Here is a 25537-nt window from a genome sequence, read left to right on the forward strand (position 1 = left end):
AGAGACTTACCCTTGCGTGAGTCTTCAAATGAACTTCGGTGTCTAAATGAATTGGCCAAGGCTCCTATTTATAGGGGAGGGTGGCATTGGCTTCCTTTTCGGATGGTGCTACGTGGATGGAAAGATTTTATAATCTTTCCTTTTCCCTCGGATGCCGTTTTCCATTTTTGACAGATTTGATTATGCACCTTCCTTTCTCGTCAAAATCTTTATATCATTGCCCTTTTTGGAAGATATTAATTTATATACTTCCTTTATTGACAAGATTAATTTACTTTGCTGCCAAATTTATTATGGCTCTATTTATGCACGTAATATTTGTACGATATCTTCCATTTTAAGCAGATTTTGCATTAATGGTTGATATTTATTGTACAAAAATTAACATATGTGCATAATTAAATACCATATATTTATTTTATTGGAATTTTATTTTCTTCCAAAATACATGATATTTAATTGATTTTAGACATATATTTTTAGTGTCTACACGTACAAAAATAAATAAATAAAATAACATTCAAACTTGCCCATACAAAAGAAAATATCAATTTTTGTGGACCAAACATGCCATTTTGTGTGCTTTTTTTCTCCATCTTCAAACCTGTCATCAGCTGCACCACCTTTTTTTTGACAAATTATTTTTCCGGCACACCATAAATATTTTTCCTGAAAGAAAAAGAAAAAAAAACATCAACATTAGTTGACATGATAAAAGAATTGAAAAAAAAATTAAAAATAAAGAAAGTACATCAACATTAATGTACATAATGTAAGAGAAAGGAATTGAACTACAACCTCGTTCGAACACATACAAATGTCTTAGTTGTGTTTATCTTATATATATACTATATAGAGATGTTAGAAAGAATAAAAGAAATATATAAAAAAAACTTTTCGATTACTACACTATCATTATTAACTGTTACTGTAATCATTAACTGCAATATTGAAAACTTAAAACCTCTTCGTTTTTCACCTTAGCATTATTATTTAACACTTAATTAATATTTTTATTTTCAATGTTATTTATAGATTTTTTATAGACTAAATATGTTTTCATTGTTTATTTTATTATAAAATATATTTAAATTTATATATAATATATATAGAAATTTATTTTTTTATTTATGTATATGAAGTATATTATAATTTAATTATTTCAAACATATATGTCGGTAAAATAAAAAATAATTATAAGTAGTAATATTTGAGACAAAAATATTTATATTTTTATTCATTTAATATATTATAAAAAAATTATTATCTAATTTAATAAAAAATTATATTACATTAATATACAATTTTTGTATGTTAAATTAATTGTATTAATATTTTGAGTATGTTGTATATATATATAATTAAATTCACCTTTTATATGTCTATTGTATTAAATTTAAATTTTAAAATAATTTAAAATTAAAATATCATATTTATAGTTTACTAATATTTTTGAATCTATGAAAAATATTTTTTATATATTTTTAATTATATAAGATAATATAAGATAAAATAAGATATACACAAATATTATTTAATATTTAAGAAATAAATAATTATAGATATTATGTATTAATCTATATTTACGCAGTAGCCAATCAAATATTAAGATCAATAAAAATAAAAAAAAAAGTAAAAAAATATTAGAAATTTTTGCTTTTCAAAAAAATAAATAAATATAAAAATATGTTGGTCACACATAATATCTAGCAATCAATCAAACATTCTAATCAATCAAAAAAAAAAGAAAAAAATTTAAAATAGCTAAAAATTCATGCTTTTTGGAAGATAGAATCTACAGTGACTTCAAATATATATATATATATATATAGAGAGAGAGAGAGAGAGAGGATAAAAAGGAGAGAGTATATTTTACTTCAACAACTAATTAATAAATTGGAATTAGTTATATACCAAAACCATTGACGTCCGTCAAGGGAAAAAACACTATCCGATCACATGACGATGTGATGGTTCGTGTCGCATTCGCCAAAATTGTCCAGAGTCACGTGACGTCGCACGTGGCGTCGTTTCATATGCAGAAACTGTTTAACGGCAGCCGGCAGCCGGCGCGCCAGACACGTGGCACAATCCTGAGACTCGACAGGGAAACGACAAACTCTGCCGCAGACACGCGCCTGCCGTCAGTTCACGCGCCGTCTGCATGCATCGATCATTGCGCTGTTCGCGCTGTAAAGGCGAGCGAGGTGGGGCAACCAAGCGCATGCGACCATGACCTTGTACTGTGAATTACTACTGCAATGGATGCCTTTTCAGGGTTAATCATGTGCGAGACATTTTTTTCCAATACGCCGTCGTTTTAGGTCTAGGGCTTGTGTGAAATCGGTGATTAGGGCACAGTCAAAACTCATCCCCCAAGTTACTGCAATGGCTTTTAGGGTTTAGATGTTAAAATTTGGTAGTTAGGGCACCGTCAAAAGTGATTGCCAGTACAATGTGGGGATTGGGGAAAGGAAATTGCGGTCAAATTGGGGTGTCGTTGTGATAACTGAGGAGCTTTTTGAGAGATATAACTTTGCTTTTGGAAAGCAGACAAGCACTGGTCCTTGCTGCTTCTTCTGCTTCCTCCATACTTGTGTTTGCTCCATGTTCGTCCCCTTTATCTCTTCCTTCAAGCCCAGTGTTCGTTAAGGAATATGAATATCCGCTGTTCAATCTTCTTGTACTGAGTCGTGATATTCCTCTGTAAGTCGCCTATCAATTCTGCATTCATCCACTTGTAAGTCAAGTTTGAGCAAATTTCCCGAAACTTCAATTTTCTTTTTCTCATAACTGAAAACCATTGTGATGATGACAATTTGTGTTATTTGCGTTGAACTGTTAACCTGTGATAACCTGTGAATAAATCTTGTGGTTGTAAGGATAGGTTTTGGAGTAGAAATCACAAATTAGACTCATGAGTTGTTTATCAAATCAGTTCTTGTTCAATTGTTCATTTCATTGTAGAATGTGGTTTGCTGAGGCTACAGTTTCTTTCAATCTAATCTGTGCATTATATTTGGGTCAATTCCATGACCTGTTTGTTGGCATGGAGAAAAACTTGTGATGAAGAAGCTGTCCTTTTTTTTACTTTTGCATTTTTTATTTTTTTATTTTTTGTTGTGGTGGGGTTGAAGGGTGGGGAGTGGGGGGGTGTATGATGTAATGCTCTTCCCCACACGCCATTATACGCTGTCTTCTATAATCTCAGAGAAAACCAATTTCGATATTTTCATATATTTTTGTGTGAAGATATTTCCATTTTAGGCTTCATATCATTTAACTCAGCGCGGAAGGATTGGTATTATAACTTAGATCCTTGTGTTTTCATTACCATCTGGCTGAGTTTGGTCAATAATACTTCACTTTGCATTGATATCGATTCAATTATAATCGTCTGCCCTTCAGCTGAGCTCATTATGTTTATGTTAACAGAGGATAAAAATTGAGCAGATGACGCGAATTAGCCCAGAATATGGAGATGTGGCACAGCCCGCATGGGTGTTGTCATCTGATGTGAGCTTTCCCTCTAACCAGTTTCCCAAGTATAGATTGGGACCTGATAATCAAATTTGGGACGAGATCATAGAGGACAGCAAGGGTCCTCCCCTGAAGGAGGTTGTTGTGGAGGAAATAAACCATCTTTCCGAACAACACAAGCGCCTATCAGTTCGTGACCTTGCTAGTAAATTTGACAAGAATTTGGCTGCTGCAGCGAAGTTATCTGAGGAGGTTCGACTCTATGATTCGCCTAGAAAACTCACATCTATTCTGTTTAGGTCTAAATAATTTCATATGTTGGCAAAATGTGAAAAGTGCTATTTGTATGTAATCCAGGCTAAGTTAAGAGAAGTGGCTTCTTTAGACGGACACGTGCTTCTGAAAAAGCTTAGAGATGCATTGGAATGTCTGAAAGGAAGATTGTCGGGTCGAAACAAGGAAGATGTGGAGAAAGCTATCTCAATGGTCTGTTTACCCTTGTTACTGTAGAAATTTCTATCGAATGAAATGCGGTGGTCCTGATGCTTTAACGTCGATCATTTAGTCCTTTTTGGTTTGTTCTATCTGGTGTTAATAAACGATGTCCATAGGATAGTAACATATTGGTTAAAGCCATTCTTTTTCTCGTTCATGTTAAGCAATTAGGATTCTTATTGTTTCAATCTTGCAGTCTTTCCAATTTTATTTTATGCACCACGGAAATTTACTGTATGAGGTTTATACATGCTGGCGTCTATCGTCTCCAGGTAGAGGCTCTGGCCGTAAAATTAACTCAGAAGGAAGGAGAGTTAATTCAGGAGAAGTTTGAAGTGAAAAAGCTAGTGAATTTTCTCAAGCAGGTCTGCAGTTTTTATTATACACCAAATGTTCCTATCTCTTTTTTTTTCCCTTTTAATGTGTGTGGCTGTAAGAAAAGCTGCATTGACTCTGCTTTTCTATCGACTTGAAATGTTTCTGGTGATTTTAACTGATCCCTGAGACATACCTTGCAAAATTGATACACTAAATTTGATTTTCTACCGTAGGCTTCTGAAGATGCTAAAAAACTGGTCAACCAAGAGAAGTCGTTTGCTTGTGCTGAAATAGAGAGCGCGAGAGCAGTTGTGCAGAGGATTGGAGAAGCTCTCGACGAACAAGAAAGAAACAACAGCTCAGCGAAGCAGCAGGTAATCCTTCACTTTTCCCGTAGCTTTCTCTTCTTCTTAAAATAGTCAATAACTCACTGATTCTTACAATAGTTGACCTTGTTTTATGTTTCCGTACACTGATTTTTTTCTTGCTGATAGGAACTTGAGGAATTAATTGAAGAGGTCCAAGAGGCAAGAAGAATAAGATTGAAGCATGATCCCACAAAGGTATGTCAATCCTCATTCGAAGCTTATGCAATACTATGTAATTCTCTCGATTTTCCTTGTTCTATTTATTGTTAATTCCATCACTTCCTACTATATGTTTTTGTAGGTCATGGACATGGAGCACGAACTTCGGGAACTTAGGCTTCAGATTAGGGAGAAATGCACGATTTCGATTAATCTGCAGCACGAGGTTCGCCATATTTTTCTAATAAAAACTGCACAAATTGTATGCATTCGAAAACTTTATGTAAGCGAATATAATCAAAGCTTAATATTCTAGCTGGCAATGAGCAAAAAAGCAGAGGAAAATGCGCACTGTGTATATGCGCTGAATGGTTCCGAGACGTTAGGTTTGAGTTTGAGAATCCAACCCTGCTCGGAAGAAGCTGTAGAACTCGCCAAATGCTCGATCCAGTGGTACCGTTTGTTGTCTCAATGCAGCAGAAGGGAGCCTATCTTAGGTAACTCGCCAATTCCTTGTTTTCCTATTTTTACGCGACCACACGTTAGATATTATCATCTCAATTTATAACTGAGTTTATATGCTTCTGCCCATCAGGTGCTACCAAATCAGTTTACGCGCCTGAGCCAATTGATGTAGGACGAGTTCTTGAAGTCGATATAGTGGCAAATGGCCAAAAGTTCTCGCTTACTACTAATGGCCCAATTCAACAAGGTTCGATACCATTATTGCACATAGATTTAAGTTTAAATTTTTAGGTGAGACGGTTATCAGAGTTGAAATGTCCCATTACGTGCTAGATTTGTATGTAACGTATATCCACCTTGCATAGCGTGTTGGTCGACTATGTAATAAATAAATAAATAAATAATGTGTATCCCTTTAAGCGTAAATTTTTAGGCGAGATGATTATTTAACAGAGCTAATTTTATTTGTCGTAAAATTTTTTTTCCTTGCGCAGCTATTGACTTGGACAGCTACTTAGAGAGCCTTTTTCGGAAACCCAACCATGACTTCAGCGTAAATAACCCCGTCTTTTCCGTGGCATTATTTTGTTGTTCTGAGAAATAGATTGTTGCGTTATCCAAATCTGTTTCGCCTCGACAGGTAGTTATCTCCCAAATGAATGGTAGAAACTATTCGTCACATTCGACACACGTGTTTCATATTGGTAAATCGAGGATTAAACTTAGCAGGGGATGGATCACGAAGGCCAGAGAATCTTACTCCCGTTCTATGCAGGTATAAACTTAATACAGCTTTGATTAACGTCGAGAACTTTTTTAACTCCTCGATAATTGAAGGCAATGCATCGGAAATGAAATGATGTTCGTTTCTTGTATTATATTCGGTTTTCAGCTGTTTGGATTTAGAGGAGGCGGCAACTCTGCAGGTAAATCGCTTGTTTGGCTAGCCCGAAAAGGACAGTCTTTCGTGCTGGTGTTTGAATCTGAGCGAGAAAGAAACAGTGCCCTTCTTCTTGCTCGGAAATATGCTTCGGACTGCAATGTACGTCGTCACACATCCTGATATACATACATACATATAACATATATATATATATACACACAAGTGTAAAGCAGAGGGAGGGGAGGTAACGAGGGTGGAACTTCCATGTCAGGTCTTGCTTGCTGGTCCAGATGACGATGCGTTGCTGTAGCTGTAAAGACCGAACGGATTTCGACTAACTTGAGCTCTGAGGCATTATGAGGTGAGTGATGTTTGGGTGCTTCATTTGTGTGTGTCTTAATTTGAGCTTTGGTAGGCATCGTTTTTAGTTTGCCTTCATCTTGATCTGTTGTAATAACCTTATCTTATCTTACCTTACCCTAACTTCTGCTAATCTCATTCCATTCTATGCTGCTGATTTGATTTGATTTGATTTCTTTTGTTGTTGTTCGTTTATTTTCAAGTTTGATAATTTAAACGATTTCAACAAATCTAACGTTTCCTATTAGTATTTGTTTGTAATTTTGCTCATTTACATTTCAAATTAGAGTACTACCTTTGTCCCTTAATAAGGCCAGGGTGTGTTTGTTTTGTTTTTTGTTTTTTGTTTGAAAGAATTTTTCTTTTTTATTTATTTATTTATTATGTAAGGTATAAGAAATTGTGTAGAATATTAATTTTTTTCTTTGGAGAAAATATGTTTTGGGAAATTTTTGGGTAAAAGAACAAAGCTGCAGCGTTTTTGTTTATTTTATTAATTTTTTTTAATATTTTAATATTATATATACAAAAAGAGTTAAAATGATATTTATATTCCTATCAATGTGTACTAGTTTTGTAATTTTGTTAAACAAAAGTATTTATTTGTGAATATAATATATTGTAAGTTAGTAATATTATTAATGTTAAAAAGATATTCTTAAACATATACATGAGAAGCAGTACGGTTGACTACCTGTTTTTACTAAATTATTTTTAATAGTCTAACATTATATATTTACATCCGTCGTACATAGGGGTAATATTGTGGGCAAGTATGACTACTTTCGTCAGTTGTCAGTTATACTGAAGATATTGAGTGTTGTTCAGGGTTGTATTTTTTCATTTCAATTTGCTATTTTGTTGTGATTTACTTGTACTATGGATATCGTTTGTTAAATCGTAACTTTTACTTTAATACAATAACTTACTTATAACATTGTAATTAGAGTTGTTAAACGAACCGAGCCGTTCGTGAACTCGGGTCGGTTTGGCTCGGTTAAAGCTTGTTTGCGAACGTTAACGAGCCGAGCCGAGCCGAACAACATAAACAGACTCGTTTGGTTAACGAACGAGCCCGAGCTTTGTTCACGAACGTTCGTTTAAATAATATATTTATTATAAATATTATATATACATATAAAATTATACTTTATAAATAAATAAAATATTAATTTAAAATATATAAATAAAATAATTTCAAATTTTATTTATAATTTATATATAAATTTTAAAAAAATAAGACAAACGAGCTCGAACGAGCTTAATCTAGCCTAAACGTGTTGAATATGAACACGAGCTCAAACAACAAAAATTCTTAACGAGCCGAGCTCGAACACTATGAACGAGCTCGAAAGCTTAACGAACAAACACGAACCTTGTTCGCGAACGTTAACGAACACTTAAAACTTAGCTCGGCTTGGATCGTTAACAACTCTAATTGTAATACTATGATTTCTTTAAAATGACATTTTATAGTAAAAAGGGGTTTTCGAGTTTGTTGGGCACGCAAAACAAAAACAATTCAAGTTCGACTAGATGGTGGATTAATCAATATATGATTTTTCGAAGTCATTACTTAATACTGCAGAGTTAAAAGAAAAATAAGAGGTTTTTATAATTCATATATTTTTTTTCGCTTATCTTTCCGTATGAGCCGACTACACGGTTTTATTCAATGTCATCCGACCTTATCGGTCAAGCTGTATGGAAGACTACATGTTTTTAGTAAATTGCTTTTAATAGTGTAACATTTTATATTTACAACAGTTGTACTTAGCGGTAATATTGTAGCCAAGTATGACTACTTTTGTCAATCCGCACCCGCGTTGTCAGTTATACTGAAGATATTGAGTGTTGTTAGATCGTAAATTTTACTTTAATACAATAATATACTTATAATATTGTGATACTATGATTTATTTAAAATGCATTTTATAGTAATCAGGGGTTTGGGACTTTGTTGGGTACGCAAAACAAAAAAAAAACCAAGTCCGACCTCCCCAACTTTGCACTGACCGGACGGTTGTCCTTCTTATTATCCGACCTAACCCACCACTTTTCCTCCTCTTTCCATTTCCACCAAACGGACGGTCCTCCGATCAGACCAATTCTTTGAGACACATTTTTTTGAAAACTTTTCTGTCTTCCCTATTTTCTCATATTCTCTATCTTATAAGCGTTTATTTATTTAAATTATTATATTAGTTTCTCCCCTCTCTGTATCCGAACCGACTGGATGTTTCTACTTATTCTCATCCGTCGAAATTAGTCAGATTCTCTCTTCTTTCCATTTCAACCGAATGAATGTATTATTCTCTCTCTCTAGCCTAACCCACCACCCCCACCGGCTAATATTTCGCCATCTCTTGTTTTTTCTCCACCGCTTCCACTGTTATACATAAATTTTTTTTTTCTCTTTACCCCTTTTCTTTCAATCCGACCAAATCAATTGACGGCTATCTTCTGTTTTAAAAAAAAATAGCTACATTTATATTATTTTGATTTGTAGATAATATTTTTAAAATAATACATAAAAAAAGTAATCAAAGAAAGGTATAATTTCAAAACCCTTTGTGAATTTTTATTTTTTACCTATTTACGATTACAATATAAATGGATCTTTCGTTACAAACAATCGCCACGTGGCCCATATTCATTGTTCCTCCGTACACTGATACCCTTATATTATTTTACCTTAACAATATGGATATATAAATGTATGTCATTCCTGTCATACCCTACTTTGCATTTAATGCATTTATTTGCGCTATTAGTAACCTTATTTTATTAAATCTCACCAAATCTTCTACAACATTTACCTATGAAAGTTATAATTACCTATTACCTAACTGCAACTATAAGAATTAGACTTTAAAGTTCTCTATCGTTGTAGTACTTTGTACAATTCTTATCCTACCTAATCCTTACATTACGCGTCCTTGTTGGACACAACTAACACGTTACTTATCACCTCAATTTTTAAAAATTACAGCGAACAATCCAATGTACGAATCTCTGTAAAAATTATTTAATATAAACATACCGAAGTTTCAATTACAATCCATTCTTTCTTCATATTTATATTTCTTACAACAACCTCACACCGAAGCTTATATATCTCATTTATCTTTTACTCAAAACATCTTTCACCCGCATAACTTTGTTCTGAACGAGCAAACACCTCTTAAAAGATATATGGTTTCTCCATACAATTCGTTCAAGTATATACAATAATTGAATTTATAATAGAAAACGCATAATTAATTTACTAAATGATGTTTTAATTATTACCACAACTATCTTTGCCCAAATATTTGTCTCATTCTTCTTACAAGTAAGTTGGATAGATTACAGTGTACAGTTACCCGGCAGGAAAGATACAACCTACTATAAACATGAATTATAGGTTACAATTTATTACTCATTAGTCAACAACTTGTATTCCTGCATTCATATGATTATGCTATTAAAGAGCATTGAAACCTCTTTAATTCGACGTGCATGCAAATAATATAACTACATACACAACATGAGAACAAAACATAAATACTACAATTTCTAATCTGCACTCCATCGTTACAAAAGACTGCAATACATAAACCAGAGATATGCCTACGATTTACAAACATATAACAAACAGAATATCCATACCTGTAACTATTTTCCAGTTTACAAAAGCCAACCTCCAAGAAAATACATCATAGGAGGCTGTGAAATTCCCGATATCAAATAGGTAAGTCTAATACCCAATAGAAGACTCGCAAAGGCGTCAGTAGCTGCATACTCAATTTTTTTCTCTGTCAAAAGTTCGGAATCCTAGTTGCTTATGGTTTACATGTAGTGACTTTAGTAGCTCTTTTCCCAAAACAGCTAATACCATTGTCTTCAGTCCCCTGTAAACATGTGCAGCTAGATCAACATTTAAACAAGCTCTTTTGTGGAGCGTGTTAACATCTTCAAAACTACGAACAAGAAGACCGTAATGCCTATGCAGCTTTACAACGTCTGCTTCTTTACCAACACCACAAAACAGAAAACTAGGATCGGCCAGAAATCTGCCTTTAAAATTTGAAAAACAAGACAATACGAAGAAAGACAAAGTTGGATGGTAGCGACAGAATTGTCCTCCCCAGAGCGAACGTTAGGCCGCCATTCCATATCAAAACCGACAACATTAGGACCATACGAAGAACATGACCAACAAAACCTACCCACTGATCAACTTCGATTGCTTTCTTAGTGACTGTTACTGCGAAAACGTCATTGTAAAAACAAATGTTACAGAAATAACTCGACATATTCACTAAGTTCATAGTGGCCATTAAAGATCGGTATTGTTTAAATAACGCAACTTCACTATATAGAAGAGCAAGGAATTCTCTAAAGACAATTAACGGACAAACTTTCACCTCCTTTAATCGATTAACAGAAAATCTCTGCGAACCTTTTCACTACGATGACTCATTATATAGAGCAAACAAGTTGAATTTTTTTGCAAAAAATATTTACTATACTAAGTTGTTTACAAATATTAATGCCATGTAAATTCTAATACACAAATCCTGCAGATTTTTTTGGAAAAACAGTTCCAATCAAACCACTTGCTACCTTTAATACTCAACTATTTCTCTGTCTAGCAACTTGTAGTTAACCCTTCCAAGAAAAAATAAACAAAAGTCTAATAAACTTTTCCTCCATTTTTCACAACAACAGTGCTTAACCTTAATCCAATTTTCCATCCAACATTATTATTTTTCGGACCATTTCTTGGGAATAATATACGATTTAAAGAAACCCAAAAAATAAAAAAGAAATAATTATTGTTAAAACTAAGAGACTAAAATTTTTCATTGATTGGTTGCACAACAATAAATTCTTTGTAATATAATTCATTCAATTTCTTCCACTGCTCGTTCTATCCGACCTACTGGGTCGGTCATTTCTTTTTTCCCAATTTTCCTCTTCTCACTAATGTATTTCTTTCTCTCATAATACAAATTGAGTAAATGTCAAATCACTGAAATAATTTCTATTTTTTTGTGGTAATATTTAAAACAAAATTTTGTCAAATCACTCGCTACCTTAATTTTCCACTTTCCACTTGTACATTATATACACTAGAGAAAATTACCAAGGATTCTCATTTATGAAACTTTGATCCCCAGATAAAGATTCTGTAAACGATTGCCTTTGCCAATTTACCGTGCCTATAGTGGTCCGAAGGTATTAAAAAAAATTCCAACATACCTTTATTTATTTACATGTTAACTTACTGTAAGTAGTGAATACTAAATCATTGTAGTCCTGTTTATACAATGCTGTCATTTTTCTCTTCGCTGATCGTTCTACTTCTTGCCTCATATATAAGTAAAGAAGGAAGTTTCATCTGAAACCTTATTTTACGCCAACAAGCCGCTTTTCAGGTACATAAAAAATTTCTTCCATTTTTAAATACCGATCGTTTGTTTTAACAATGATCTTTGTTAAAGAACTGCTAATCTTTACATTTGGAGTTATTTCATCGAAAATTTCATTTTAAAATTACGAAGTGTATATACGTATACGAATTGTATATATCTTTGTTTTTATTTTCATCTTTTCTCTTCTCTCATTCTCTCTTTCTCGTAATGATTTATTGATTTAAATTTATATATTCACATTTATATGATGTAATTTTTAATTTAATTAGTAATTAGAAATATATGAATGTATATATATATATCTATATTTATATTTATAAAATTCATAATATTTCTTTCTCTCTTCTTTCCATCCCAACTGACTGGACGTTTGTTCTCCTTCGCATCCGACGGATTCAGCCACTATCTCTTATCTTTCCATTCGAACCGACTGGACAATTTTCCTCTTCCATCCGACCAAATCAACCACTTCCTCTCATCTTTCTATCCCAACCTACTGGATGTTTCTTCTCATTCTCATCCGACGGATTCAACCACTATCTCTCCTCTTTCCATTGGAACCAACTGGACGGTTTCCCTCTTCCATCCGACCAAATCAGCCACTTTCTCTCATCTTTCCATCCCAACCGACTGGATGTTTGTTCTCCTCATCCGACGGATTCAGTCACTATTTCTCCTCTTTCCATTCGAACCGACTGGATGGTTTCCCTCTTCCATCCGACCAAATCAATTCATTTCTCTCATATGTCCGTCCCAACCGACTGGACGTTTATCTCATTCTCATCCGACAAATTCAGCTACTATCTCTCCTCTTTGCATTCGAACCCACTCGATGGTTTCCCTCCTTCCATCTGATCAAATCTGCCACTTTCTCTCTTCTTTCTATCCCAACCGACTGGACTTTTTTTCTCCTTCTCATCCGACGAATTCACCCACTATTTCTCATATTTCCATTCTAACCCACTGGACCGTTTCCCTCTTTCCATCCGACCAAATCCGTCACTTTCCTTCCTCTTTCCATCCCAACCGGCTGGAGGTTCTCCTCCTTCCATTCGACCAATTCGGTCAGACACTTTATTTATTTATTTATTTTCTCTCTTCTCTATTCTCTCTCATAAAGCTTTATTTATTTAAATTTATACATTCATATTTATATATTGAAAATTTTTAAATTCATTTAGTAATTTAAAATATATCATCAATATATATATTTTGTACAAAATAAGCTTTTTAATAAAACACAAAAAACTCATCAAGACTTATTTTTCTCCCTTTCTCTCATTTTGTACCTCTTTCATCAGACTGATTCGAAAACTATTTCTGATGAATAATTTTTCTCTTTTTCTCTCATTATCTTCCTTTTTTATAAGACTATCAATTCTTTCTCTCTTAAAAGAATATATTTATATTATTTTTTCTCTTTTTTTCTCTTTTTCTTTCATTATCTTCATTTTTTATAAGACTATCAATTCTTTCAAATTTATGGATCTTCTAATTATCAAAATAAAGAGATTCATAAAATTTTTAAATAAGAAATGTAATTTACGATTTCTGCTTTATTTGTAAAGCATTTTATTTTAAAATTTTATTTGAGTTATGTTCTTTTCCAGTACAAAAAAAACTTTTCAACTCAAACCTTAGTTTACTAGAAGATTTGCCGTTCCAAGTAAATAATCAAATTGTCGCATTTACAATAATTGGACAGTTCTGTTAACATGAATGTTTATTAAGCAGTACAAGGGTTTTTAGGTCAACCTATTTAACCGCGAAAATCTATATTGAAATTACCATATTTTACACAGTCTTTCGAAAGACAGGTTGATCCACACTGTTTGGACCTTCTCTATTAAATCAAATAGTCTATTTTGGATGCTACGAGTACATATTGACAAAATATTATATGTATTTCGCAAAGCACCTTTTTCTACAATAACATTTGATTAAAAACGACAAATTGTACAAATATGTCTTCAAATCATAATCTACAGAGTGTTAGAGGACGAATGATACGTGAGGATGCTATTCGACATTCTACACATACAAATACAACCACTTTGTCACCATGGATTCTACCAAATGTGTCCCCATGTACTCATTGTGGTGCAATTCTTTTCTACCATGAAACCATGAGTTTTGTTGTGGAAATGGTGCATTTGTTCTTGCTCCATTTGAAACACCTCCTATACTCCAGGATCTCATACTGTATAACCATAACATGTCTGGACATTTCATGCCATATATTCGTACATATAATAACTCTTTTGCATTTCTTGGTGTCAAGTACAATGTTGATATGTGTCACAACAAACATAATTTGTACATATTCCGAGTGAATGGAACAATGCATCATTTCATAAATTCATTAACTCCTACAATTGATAAGAAACAAACTTTGCAACTCTGTTACCATGACTCAAACACAGAACTTCAGGCACAACTACAAAATTATCCCAATCTAATACCTGAGTTAGTTGCTATACTTATAAACACCTCCTACTTAAATCCATATGCATGCTTCTTTAGACAATTATATACAATCTCTTGTATCAATGAATATAAGATTTTCTTGAAGACAAATATGCCTTAATAAGAAAAAGTTTACAACCGTCCAACTGTGAACGATATATCTATCATCTGGCAAGATGGTGATAATCCAACTACAGATTTACATCATGATATTTAAGTATATCCTATCAAATGAACTGTGAGAAAAGTTTCTTAATTTTCATTTTCTTCTGACCCACTTCAATATCCGCTGCTACATCCCTATGGCCAACTTGGTTGGCATGCTGATATACTAAAAACAACGGAAGAGCAATAACACAATCTAATATTTCCGCTGCTGATTTTTACAATCAAGTTTTAGCAGATGAAGACAACAGTCAAAGTACAAACACTCAAAGTATACACGCTACGACACTAACTACTTTTCACCTTTAACTTTTTAAGTCATGTCAAACGATTTCATTGTCCTAAATATTATATTTCCACAATTGTATTGTAGGAACAAAGAAAGCAAGGATGGATAAAGGCCGAATATCTATGAGAGTGTACTATTCGTATCGATTACAAATAAGACCTTCTTGTCCAACTATTTTTCTACAGACAGGACGTTTATTACAACAATACGTTGTTGATCAATACATTAAAATAGAAACTCAAAGACTTGATTTTTTTCATACTCAACAATCACGACACGCATTTCGGCAAGATACATATCAAGGAATTCTAGATGCTTACAACAACAATGGACTAAACAATTTGTCTATGCTAGGAAAGCCTTTGGTGTTACCTTCTTCTTTCATAGGTGGTCCCTGAGATATGCATCGTAGATACATGGATGCTATGACACTTGTACAAACCTTCATAAAACCTGACTTCTTTATTACAATGACTTGTAATCCACAATGGCCCGAAATTCAGTCTTACATATCCACTTGTAATAGTACAACTAATCGACCTGACATAATTGCACGAGTTTTTAGATCCAAAATTGAAGAAATAAAGCATGCTCTACTTAAAAAAAATGTACTTGGAGTTGTGAAAGCTTATTCTTATGTCATCGAATTTCAAAAAAGAGGACTTTCTCGTATGCATATCCTGCTAATCATGGATGGTAACTCGAAGTTAGATTGTGTATCATTCTATGACTCTTTTATTTCAGCAGAACTGCCAGACCAATACCAACAATTTCCTTTGTACAATTTAGTCTGCAAGCATATGCTACATGGTCCTTGTGGATTATTGAATCCAAACAATGTATGCATGTCCGACGGCAAATATAAAAACTTACCCAAAAAGCTTTGTCGAAGAAACAACTCATACAGAAAACGGATTCCCAAAATATAGAAAGCGGAACTGTGGATCTATTGCTTATGCACGTGGAAAAATCTTGGATAATCATTGGGTAGTACCTTACAGTCCTAAATTGCTTGAAAAATTTGACTGCTATATAAATGTAGAAGTTTGTTTAAAAATTAAACTTGTTAATTATTTGTATAAATATGTCCACAAAGGACACGACCGGATTGCATACACACTCGACCTTTCCACTGCTGGATAACCAGTTGACGAGATCTCGGCATTCTAATCAGGTCGCTGGGTAGCACCTCCGGAAGCATGCTGGCATATTTTTAGTTTCAACTTAAACGAAATGCAACTTCCAGTACATGCTCTCCAAGTACACATACCAAATTACCAATACACATCATTTAAAATTTATTGTACAGAGAAGTTTCATAATCAACAAACAATGGTAATAGAATTCTTTTACATAAATGCACATAACTCCTGTAGCAACATCCGGCGTTGCAGCATCTTTATTACATAATGGTCAAACAACACATTTTAAATTCAAACTTCCATTAGATTTGACTTATAACAAAACATGCAATATAGCAATATAGTATAATCTTGCACACAAACTAAGAAAAACTTCACTAATTATTTGGGATGATATCTCAGTGACAAGACGAGAACTATTTGAAGCTCTAGAGAACACATTAAAAGATATAACATATTTCACTGATGACTTTGGAGGAAAAGTTGTTATATTTGGAGGAGATTTTCAACAGATTACTCCATTTATTCCCAATGGGATAAAAGAAATGTTTATTGAGGCAAGTGTTGTTTCTTCTTATCTATTCCAAAATGCAAGTAAATTCCACCTTACTACAAATATGCGAGCAAGACAAGATCTTGAATTCTCAAAGTACCTAGAAACTATTGGAAACAATACATGTCATAAAAACAATAATGCTGAGGTCAGACTTCCGCTAGATACACTTCTGAAGTTTGATATACAAATTTAGATTCACTCATTCAAAAAATCTATCCTTCAAGATTGTTACACAATCCTTCATCAGACGTATTTATCAATCAATCAATTGTTACAACAACAAACCACCTTGTAGATGTTATTAATGATAACATTCTTACAAAAGTGTTAGGAAGACAAATTATAGCTATAGGTCGTGATATTACTAAAGATAATGATCAACAAGCTCATTACGAAGATTATCTTGCCACAACTACACAAAATGGAATGCCACCACACACATTAATCCTAAACACTAGGGCACTAATATTGTTGCTTTGAAACCTTGATAAAAAAAATGGCTTGTCAAACGACACAAGAATGATATGCAAAAAATTAACAAGAACTCTAATACAAGCCGAAATAATCATAGGACCTTGTTCAAGAAACCTTTGTTTAATATGTCGTATTCCACTCTAGCCAAAGAATAAGAATATATCGTCTATAGATTTTACACGAACACAATTCCTTGTTAAACTTTGCTTTGCAATGACGATTAATAAGTCACAAGGACAAACCTTAGAACACGTTAGTATATACATAGGTGATCCTGCTTTTATGCACGGTCAGCTATATGATGCTTTATCAAGAGCAAAATCCTTTTCGTCATTACATATTATGATCCGACCACTACAACCAACAAATGGTATTGTACAATGGACAAATAGTATAGTTTACGACAAAATCCTATAGCTAGCCGACATAACCTAATAAATACTTTAGTGTTTCTCACTCTTTATACATAAATACATTATTACAAAAACTTAGACTGTTTATTTTACTGTATTAAGTTTTGTCTGACTGATCGAGTGGTTAGTTTTCCACTTCTAAGAAGTCCCCTATTGTGACTAATACAACCCCTCTCTCCTGAGAAACTAACATACGCAGACCGTATGAGGCAGCATGTACCGCCAAATTTTTGGACGTTTGTGCACCTGCTGTAGGTAACATAGATCAAGCACCCTCAAGGCGGTCAATAAACACCCAAGTCTCCACTTGCCATTTCGTGACTTCCCGACTGGCTGCTGAAATATTTTGCAATGCGCATTTTGTCCTTTGTTGACTTGGTCCCTCAACAACTTCAACCGTTGCCTGAAATCACAATTAATTTGTGGATTAAACATTCTTGTCCCTATCTGATTCCACTTTTATCGACATGTTCTTGTAAAATATGTAACCTCCAATTTCTATGCAATTTACTTGAAAGTCTTTATTTCTAAATCACAATGTTCTATTATATGCTTTCTTCATGTTATTTACCTAACAACATCAACTTTTAAAAAAGAGGTGGTTACGCTTGTTTGTTTGAGCATATTCTTTTCATGTTAAGGTTCATTTCACCTTTTTGGATCCTTCAAACTTCGGAAATTTTGGGCAACAATAATTACTGTGGTTGCACAATACATGATAATTCCCTAGGACAGTTCGTAGGTCAGTCTATTTTTGTTCTGAACGAACCGCTCTCTGTTGTCGATAGGCTATCTGCTGCTCATGGATTAGCCTTGACCGAGCTCCTGCTTGCAGCATTTCTTGAAAATTTGTTAGGTTTTGTCGATAATCGGCAATCACACGTCTCTCTTCTTCGGTGCACCCGTCGAGAGCCATTTATTCTCTCCGAAGATCCTCAAGTTCTTTTTGTAGCCGCTCAACTTCTATCTGCCTCCTGCTTATATCTTCGGATAAAGTAGTTTGAGCTTGCAAAAGCTTCGTCAGCCTCATGTCCGCTTGCTTAAGATCTTCATTCATTTTTGATAAGGAGGCCTCGATGGCAGCAGAATAACTTTGGGACGGTGGATGAGCTAAGTCGACTGCTTGAATCAATGGAAGATCGGCTTGTAGTTCGGTGATCCATTTCATCAGTCGATGCAAAAGAGGTGTGGCGGCAGACTCGGTCAGGTGTTAAATCAATAAATGAACTGTGACTTGAGCAAGATCTTGGAGATCTTCAGGCTTCAAGTCATCAAATGACAAGGTTGCACATTGGGACACCACCGATCTCGAGGTTTCTAGAACGGGAACTTGGGGAGATGATGGAGATCAAAATTACGCTGGCAAAGGGAAATACTGATTTAGAAATCGAAGTACGAACAAAAAAATTCAAAAGTATGCACATTTGTCTACTACATCCTGGACAGTGGTCATCTCCAAAGGAGCCAAAACTGGGGAGGTACGCAATGAGACCCATGGAGACGGTCCCGTACGTACCCAGGTACTGACTCCATATTCCTCGCATGCTGGGAATCGAGTGGAATGAACCGCAGCTGCTTCCGATCCCAGTTTTTTGTCATTGAAAGGTTGGAACTGTCGAGACTTAAAATCAAAATAAAGGATTAACCCACCACTTCTTCCAAATTCTGGTTTATGGAAAGCTGCCCAGAGGATGAAGATGACAACTCTTTGATAACAACTCGGGGGCGGTCGGCCTCAGGAGCGTCTGCAGCTGCCACATCAGCCGCAGGTTGCGCAGCACCTGAACCACCAACCGCCGGAGTGCCAAGATATGGTTGGACAACTACCAGAGGGTTGTTGTGTCGAAGCTCGCCGCGTGAGTGCTCAATCGGGACTTTCTCTACAGGAGCCGCAACTATTGCCTCTGGGAGCACAATGCTTTTAACCTAAAAAATGTTTCACAGGTTAACACATAAATATTAAAAGAGTCAGATTTCTTACTTAAACAATACTTACCGGATTTGGCACCAATACAGCTGGTGTAACCAACTTTGTTGGTTGCGAGGGAGTCTCAGGGTTGGTTCCTCTGTCTGACCAATCATCGGCAGTTGACCAGAGGAAAGTAAAGTCAGAGGTGTTTGAAGTGTTGATTGTGACGGAGTTTGCCTCCTGGTCGGTTCCTATTATTGACCTTCATCGGCGGTTCAGTAGAGGAAGGTACAGTAGCAGGTGTTTGATGTCTCGATACCTATAAGAAAGTTTATTGGTAATGGGGATACCCAAGTAAAATTTCATACAGAGAACTAAATTAGTTGTTACCAAGATGTCTGGGTTAGTCGGTAGATATATGGGTACGGTATCTGCGGATACAGTCACTTGATGTTCTTGTTGTCGAAAGGGAGGATCAACTGCGAATATAAAAATGTTAGAAAAGAAAATATGGCTTGCTTGAAACGTAACATTTAGACTTACTAAAGCCACTGCGTATATGAGGTGCCATCCAATCAGTATCAATCGGAAGGGAAACAAGGTACTCCTCGACTGCTTGACGGTCCACTGGGGGGGGGGGGGTCGCACAACTGCCTGTTCGTCGGTTGCTGTTTTCTTTTTCTTTCTTTTGGGCACACTCGGACTCCTTTCAAGGGCGGGGCCTGGCTTCTGCGCGGGTCCCATTTACACACACTTGACTCAAGCGCCAGTGCTGGAGGCAGTAGAAGAATTGGAATAATTTCTTGAGGAGTCTAATAGAGCCCATGTGACCGACCACCACTCAGGAAAGACTCTACAGTCTGAGGTTGGGTATGAAAAGGCAGGTAAGAATTGAAAGTTATATAGGTAGAGAGTTGGATGAGGTAAGGTTGGATAAGTTCAGGGATTACTCTGCCGTCAGGGCTTTGAGTTATTAAGTGGGTTGGCCAAGCGGGCTAGGAATACCTTGTCGACAACCGAACTGCCGTGCTAGAAATTGGGGTTGGTAGTTGAAGGTATAAAAAAATTTATGTCCCTTGTTATCCATTTGCTTACTAGAGAATAAAGAACGAGGTTTCCGAGAGGCGTCCCAGGAAAAAGGGTAAGTCGGGTGTGGTAAAGGATCAAGATATGGAAACGGAGGAGAAAAGTCGGGATATGGCAAAAAAAGTTCAGTCGCATAAATTATAAGGCTTGTATATACAAAGAATCAAGAATTACTACGACGATCAGATACAGTAGGGGCGAATCGTTGGAGTCAGAACTCAAGATGAAACAAATGACGTTTTGGCGTCAGAACCATCAAACGGCGAAGCGGGAACATACTAATTCACCATGAAAAGAAATTTTTGAAACAAAAGAGAGCTTCGAGATGAGGAAGATGATGAAGAGTTAGTGAAATAAGGAAGCAGACACTTTCTGGCGGTGGAAAAGGGTTTTTGAAACCCCTCTGATTTGACCGAAACAATGTAATGATTACACTGTTTGTATTGCAGAGCCCGAACCGTCATTTCTTGCGCCGATCAAAAGTGACGTATACACATCCAGAAGAAAAGCAGCCAAATTATTGACTACAAAAAAGGATTAGGATTTTGAGTGCAGTAAAGATAAATAAATGGGCCCACTGGTGGGCCAGATCAATTCGGATAGGGATCATTTTTCTGCTCGACGAAACCGTAGGTTACCCCTTCAAAAACATAAACGAATATCAACAACTGCACAACCAACCAATTTTAAAAACTCTAATTTTCTTTCATCAAATTAAATTTTCGTATGATATTTCTCACTACCACACGTCCCCTTTTCTTTGTATACATATTAATTTATATTTTATTGTCTTATACTTTTCGTTTCAAAAGCAGAGTACAAATATAAAAATACCAATTCCATTTGCTATTTTGTAATGATTTATTTGTACAAAATATATTGATATGGATATCATTTTGTAGAACGTAACATTGGTAACCGACCAATTCGGTCAAAAATTTCATTTTTGTTTCAAAAAATCTATATTTATATTCTTTATTTATTTAAGTTTATATATTTATATCCATATAATAAAATTTTTAAAATTTAATTAGAATTTGGAAAAAAAAAGTATATATCATTTTGTAAAAAATAATTTTTATAATAATATAGAAAAAATTAAACAAAAAAAAATATAATATAAAAAAATATTTTGAAAAGAAAATAAATTTTTAAAAAATTGGTTTGTTGCAATGTTATAAAAAAGTTTATTTATATAATTCATTCTATTTTTTTTTTCTCACCTCTTTCCATCCAATCAATTTGGTCAACGCCTTCCTTTTTGTTTCCCAAAATATCTATATTTATTTTAATTTATAACAAAATCATTAAATACGATGACTGCACCTTGAGTTCCTGAACATGCTTCTCCTATAACTCTGTTTTCATCGGATCATACATTGCAGAAAGCACAAAAATATTCTGTCCCCGGCAACGAATGGCACTAAAGATCCAAGTAAATGCAAGAAAGCAATCTCCAGAATCTCTATCAGCAGCCAAACTGCTGAAAGTCTCGGTGCGTGGAAGCATCTCGCAGGAACAACATAAATCTTCGAGACAAACGCAACACAGAGTGCATAAATTATTCTCTACAAAATTATATATTGATATATTTTAATTTCAAATTAAATTTTAAAAATCACATTATATGAATATAAATATAAATTAAATAAATAAAGAATATAAATTTAGATATTTTGAACAATAAGAAACAAATGGCAGACCCAAAAGAGAATGAATTATATAATATATTTTAGGGAGAAAATTATATATTGATATATTTTAATTTCAAATTAAATTTAAAAAATCACATTATATGAATATAAATATAAATTAAATAAATAAAGAATATAAATTTAGATATTTTGAACAATAAGAAACAAATGGCAGACCCAAAAGAGAATGAATTATATAATATATTTTAGGGAGAAAAAAAGGGTTAGGCAGAATTAGTCTTATGGGAGAGAGAATAAGAGAAGAGAGATAATAATAATAATAATAATAATAATAATAATAATAATAATAATAATAAAAGTGGCAGACGGAATTGGTCGGATAGAAGGAGGAGAACCGTGCAGTCGATTAGGATGGAAAGAAAAGAAAAAGTGGGTGAATTAGTCGGATGAGAAGGAGGAGAACCATCCCGTCGGTTGGGATAGAAAGAGGAGAGAGAAATACAATAAATTATATAAATATATATATATTTTATTACTGTGCAACCAACCAATTTTTAGAAAATTATTATTTTCCTCGAAATATTTTTAGAAGATAATAGTCAACGGATTTGGTCGGATTAAAAGAGAAAAGGTAAAAAGGAAAAGAATTACAAAAAAACTTTTCTATATAACACTGGAAGTGGTGGAGAAAAAACCAGAAATGGTGAAAGATTAGCCGCCGGGGGTAGTGGGTTAGGCGGTAGAGAGACAGAATAAGACATACATTCGGTTGGAATGGAAAGAAGAGAGAATATAGCTGATTTTGACGGATGATAATAAAGAGAAACGTCAAGTCGGTTCGGATACAGAGAGGGGAGGAACAAATATAATAATTTAAATAAACAAACACTTATAAGAGATAGAAAATGAGAAAATGGGGAAGACAAAAAATAAAAAAAATAATGTGTCCGAGAGAATTGGTCGGATTGAAGGACAACCTGGTTGATTTGGTCGGATGGAAGGAAGAGAAAGGAAAGTCGGCTGGGAAGGAAAGAGAACATAACTTCACTGAAATAGTGAGATGGAAGGAAGAGAAAAGACAAGTCGGCTAGGATAGAAACAACAGGCTAATTCGGTCGGATAGAAAGAGGAGAAAGGACAGGTCGGTTGGGAAGAAAAGATGACAGAAAGTCGGTGAAATGGACGGATGGACGGGTGAGAATAGTTAAATCGGTTACGATTGAAAAAGGAAACGCAACGGGCGATTGGGTCGGATGGAAGGACGAGAAACGTGCATACAACTCGGAGAAAGAAATATAATAAATTAATAAATATATATTATTTTTAACTGTGCAACCAACGTATTTTCCAAAAATTATTTCGCCTTTTTCAAAATTTATTTTTATATTATACATTTCTTTACAAAAATATTTTTCTGTATTATTATAAAATTAATCTCTACGAATTGATATATAAAATAGCTATATTCATATTAATTATTTATCTAAAGTTATATATTCATATTCATAAAATGAAATTTGTGAAATTTCATTTCGAATTTTAAACATATAAATATATATATCATTTCTACAAAATAATTTAACACAAATTAAAAAACATTCGTAGTTTTTAAGAATTTCTTTATCGGGATTTATTAAATTTTTAAACAATCAAAATTATATTTATGGCTACACTTCTATTTTTTGTTCCTATTCAACCAATGTAAAGGACGTAATCCATGTATTACGTGTATTCATTTTTTTACGTACACCATACAAAGTGGACAACATGCAGTGATGGGTACCATATTATAGTTTATGTGAATATTTATTCAAAATGAGTCTTCTGCTCGATGTGGATATGACAATCACTCTATGAAATTGGTTTAAAAAAGAAGAAGGAAGTAAACATATATAATCCAACAACATAAATATCCCTCTATGCGTCTCTATATGTATATATTTATATATATATATTTATTTTTCGTTCATGTCATACCTTCCTTTCCATTTAATGCCATTACTTGTACTATTACTAACCTTATAAGATTGTATCCCACAAAATCTTATACTACAGTAACCTATCACACCTATATTTAGGTATTACCTAACAATAATTGTAACAATAAGACACTCAAGTTCTAAAATATTGTATTACTTTGTACACTTCATATCTCACCAAATCCCTATATTACGCATACTGATCGATAATATTAAGATGTAATGTATCACCTCAATTAAATAAAATAACAAAGAAACTACGAAACATAGGTACTAAACAATTAAACAAAACTTGAATATAAACAAACTAAGTTCCCAATCTTTTTACACTACACTCTTTCTCCATAATTATATTTCTTTCAACAAATACCTGTTGAATCATATATTTCACTTACTTTTCCCTCAATACACATTTCATTGCTATAACTCCATTAACAAATGGACCAAGAAACACAACTTACATTGGTTGTTGATCTTTCCACAAAGCTTTCCGAATGGGCGATTCGGGTCATGCTACTAGAATGCTCAAATGAAAGATTTTCCCCATGCACAAATACAGCTTACAAGAGATTCATATTTGTGGATGCAAAGGTTTCGTTTACTATGTCTTCAAAGTCATAATTTTTTTCATTTGTAGCAATCCTTTTGTATATAACAATGTCTCTATTAAACAAATAAAAAAATTTTTCTTTCAAAATCAATAACCTATCCAAACTATCATATTGTATTTGTAAATCCAGGGAACAAAAGTGCGGGCTTGCGCATTTGAACCAGATATCGCAAAGTTGGATGAATGCCTAACCTTATTTCACACGTATGACATATATAGAAATTATCTCAAGCCTTTCAACACAACCCTGCCAAGATACAACTCAGAAGTTCAGATCATCCTCAACCAAAAGTCAAGTATAAGCCCTGTTATTAATTAACCGTTCAATATTCTTCTTGGGAAACCGGCTTTCGTCTGGCTATTAACTTACAACCTTTTCTTGAATCAAAAGCTTTCCTCGGTAAATTTTTAACCATTCAACAATTGACAATATAATCATTCTTAATTTTATCTCGTTTAAAAATTATGCCACTGCAAACTTTATCTAACAATCATTTAATGGCGTACAAAATTTTGCCAACATTCAACACAAATTTTACGTTACAAAGACGTCATAGGTATAGCAATCGAAGTCAGCCCCATGAAGACGAGAGGAACATATAAACTACAAGAAATCACAATCATTACAGAGGAGTATTTACAATATTTTCATAAAACAACATTTTATGCACTTCTTTAATTAATGCTAAAATAATAACAATCTTCTTGTCTTTAGGAAAAAGCTAACTCAATTGACGATCTGGAATGACCTCATCGATGTAGAAGGATCATAAATCCTCTTACTTCTTCCAGAAAGACCAATAATTGCTTCACTAAATATCAAAGCGTCATCTTTCAAAGGTAGA

General features: G+C 34.0%; 1 protein-coding gene across 4 annotated transcripts; it reads left to right on the forward strand.

Annotated features, from left to right (window-relative positions):
* The first annotated feature begins 2349 nt into the window (after window positions 1-2349).
* Window positions 2350-21977, forward strand: LOC127264187 (stomatal closure-related actin-binding protein 2). 4 transcript variants are annotated; one of them, XR_007841638.1, is made up of 14 exons: window positions 2350-2706; window positions 3436-3732; window positions 3838-3966; window positions 4248-4340; window positions 4527-4667; window positions 4788-4856; window positions 4963-5046; window positions 5137-5317; window positions 5416-5532; window positions 5780-5838; window positions 5926-6060; window positions 6178-6327; window positions 6440-6529; window positions 21834-21977. XR_007841638.1 is itself a non-coding variant. In XM_051293636.1 (13 exons), the coding sequence occupies exons 2-13, from the start codon at window positions 3454-3456 to the stop codon at window positions 6476-6478; spliced, it is 1476 nt and encodes a 491-aa protein (XP_051149593.1). In that variant the 5' UTR covers window positions 2350-2740; window positions 3436-3453; the 3' UTR covers window positions 6479-6700. The 4 variants fall into 4 exon arrangements, 3 of the variants coding, with proteins under 3 accessions (XP_051149593.1, XP_051149592.1, XP_051149594.1); XM_051293636.1 differs by lacking the exon at window positions 21834-21977 and having other exon boundaries at window positions 2350-2740; window positions 6440-6700; XM_051293635.1 differs by lacking the exon at window positions 21834-21977 and having other exon boundaries at window positions 2351-2706; window positions 6440-6700.
* The last annotated feature ends 3560 nt before the right edge of the window (window positions 21978-25537 follow it).

Source organism: Andrographis paniculata, unplaced genomic scaffold (genome assembly GCF_009805555.1).
Source record: "Andrographis paniculata isolate CXL003 unplaced genomic scaffold, ASM980555v1 Contig69END, whole genome shotgun sequence".
Taxonomy (NCBI): domain Eukaryota; kingdom Viridiplantae; phylum Streptophyta; class Magnoliopsida; order Lamiales; family Acanthaceae; genus Andrographis; species Andrographis paniculata.

Bases quoted from the DNA above. Each gene is read 5' to 3' on its own strand.
- LOC127264187 (XM_051293636.1), top strand. From the start codon at position 3,454: ATGACGCGAATTAGCCCAGAATATGGAGATGTGGCACAGCCCGCATGG. The intron at 4,857-4,962 runs GTATGTCAATCC...ATGTTTTTGTAG, and splicing joins TGAAGCATGATCCCACAAAG to GTCATGGACATGGAGCACGA. The intron at 6,328-6,439 runs GTACGTCGTCAC...CTTCCATGTCAG, and splicing joins AATATGCTTCGGACTGCAAT to GTCTTGCTTGCTGGTCCAGA.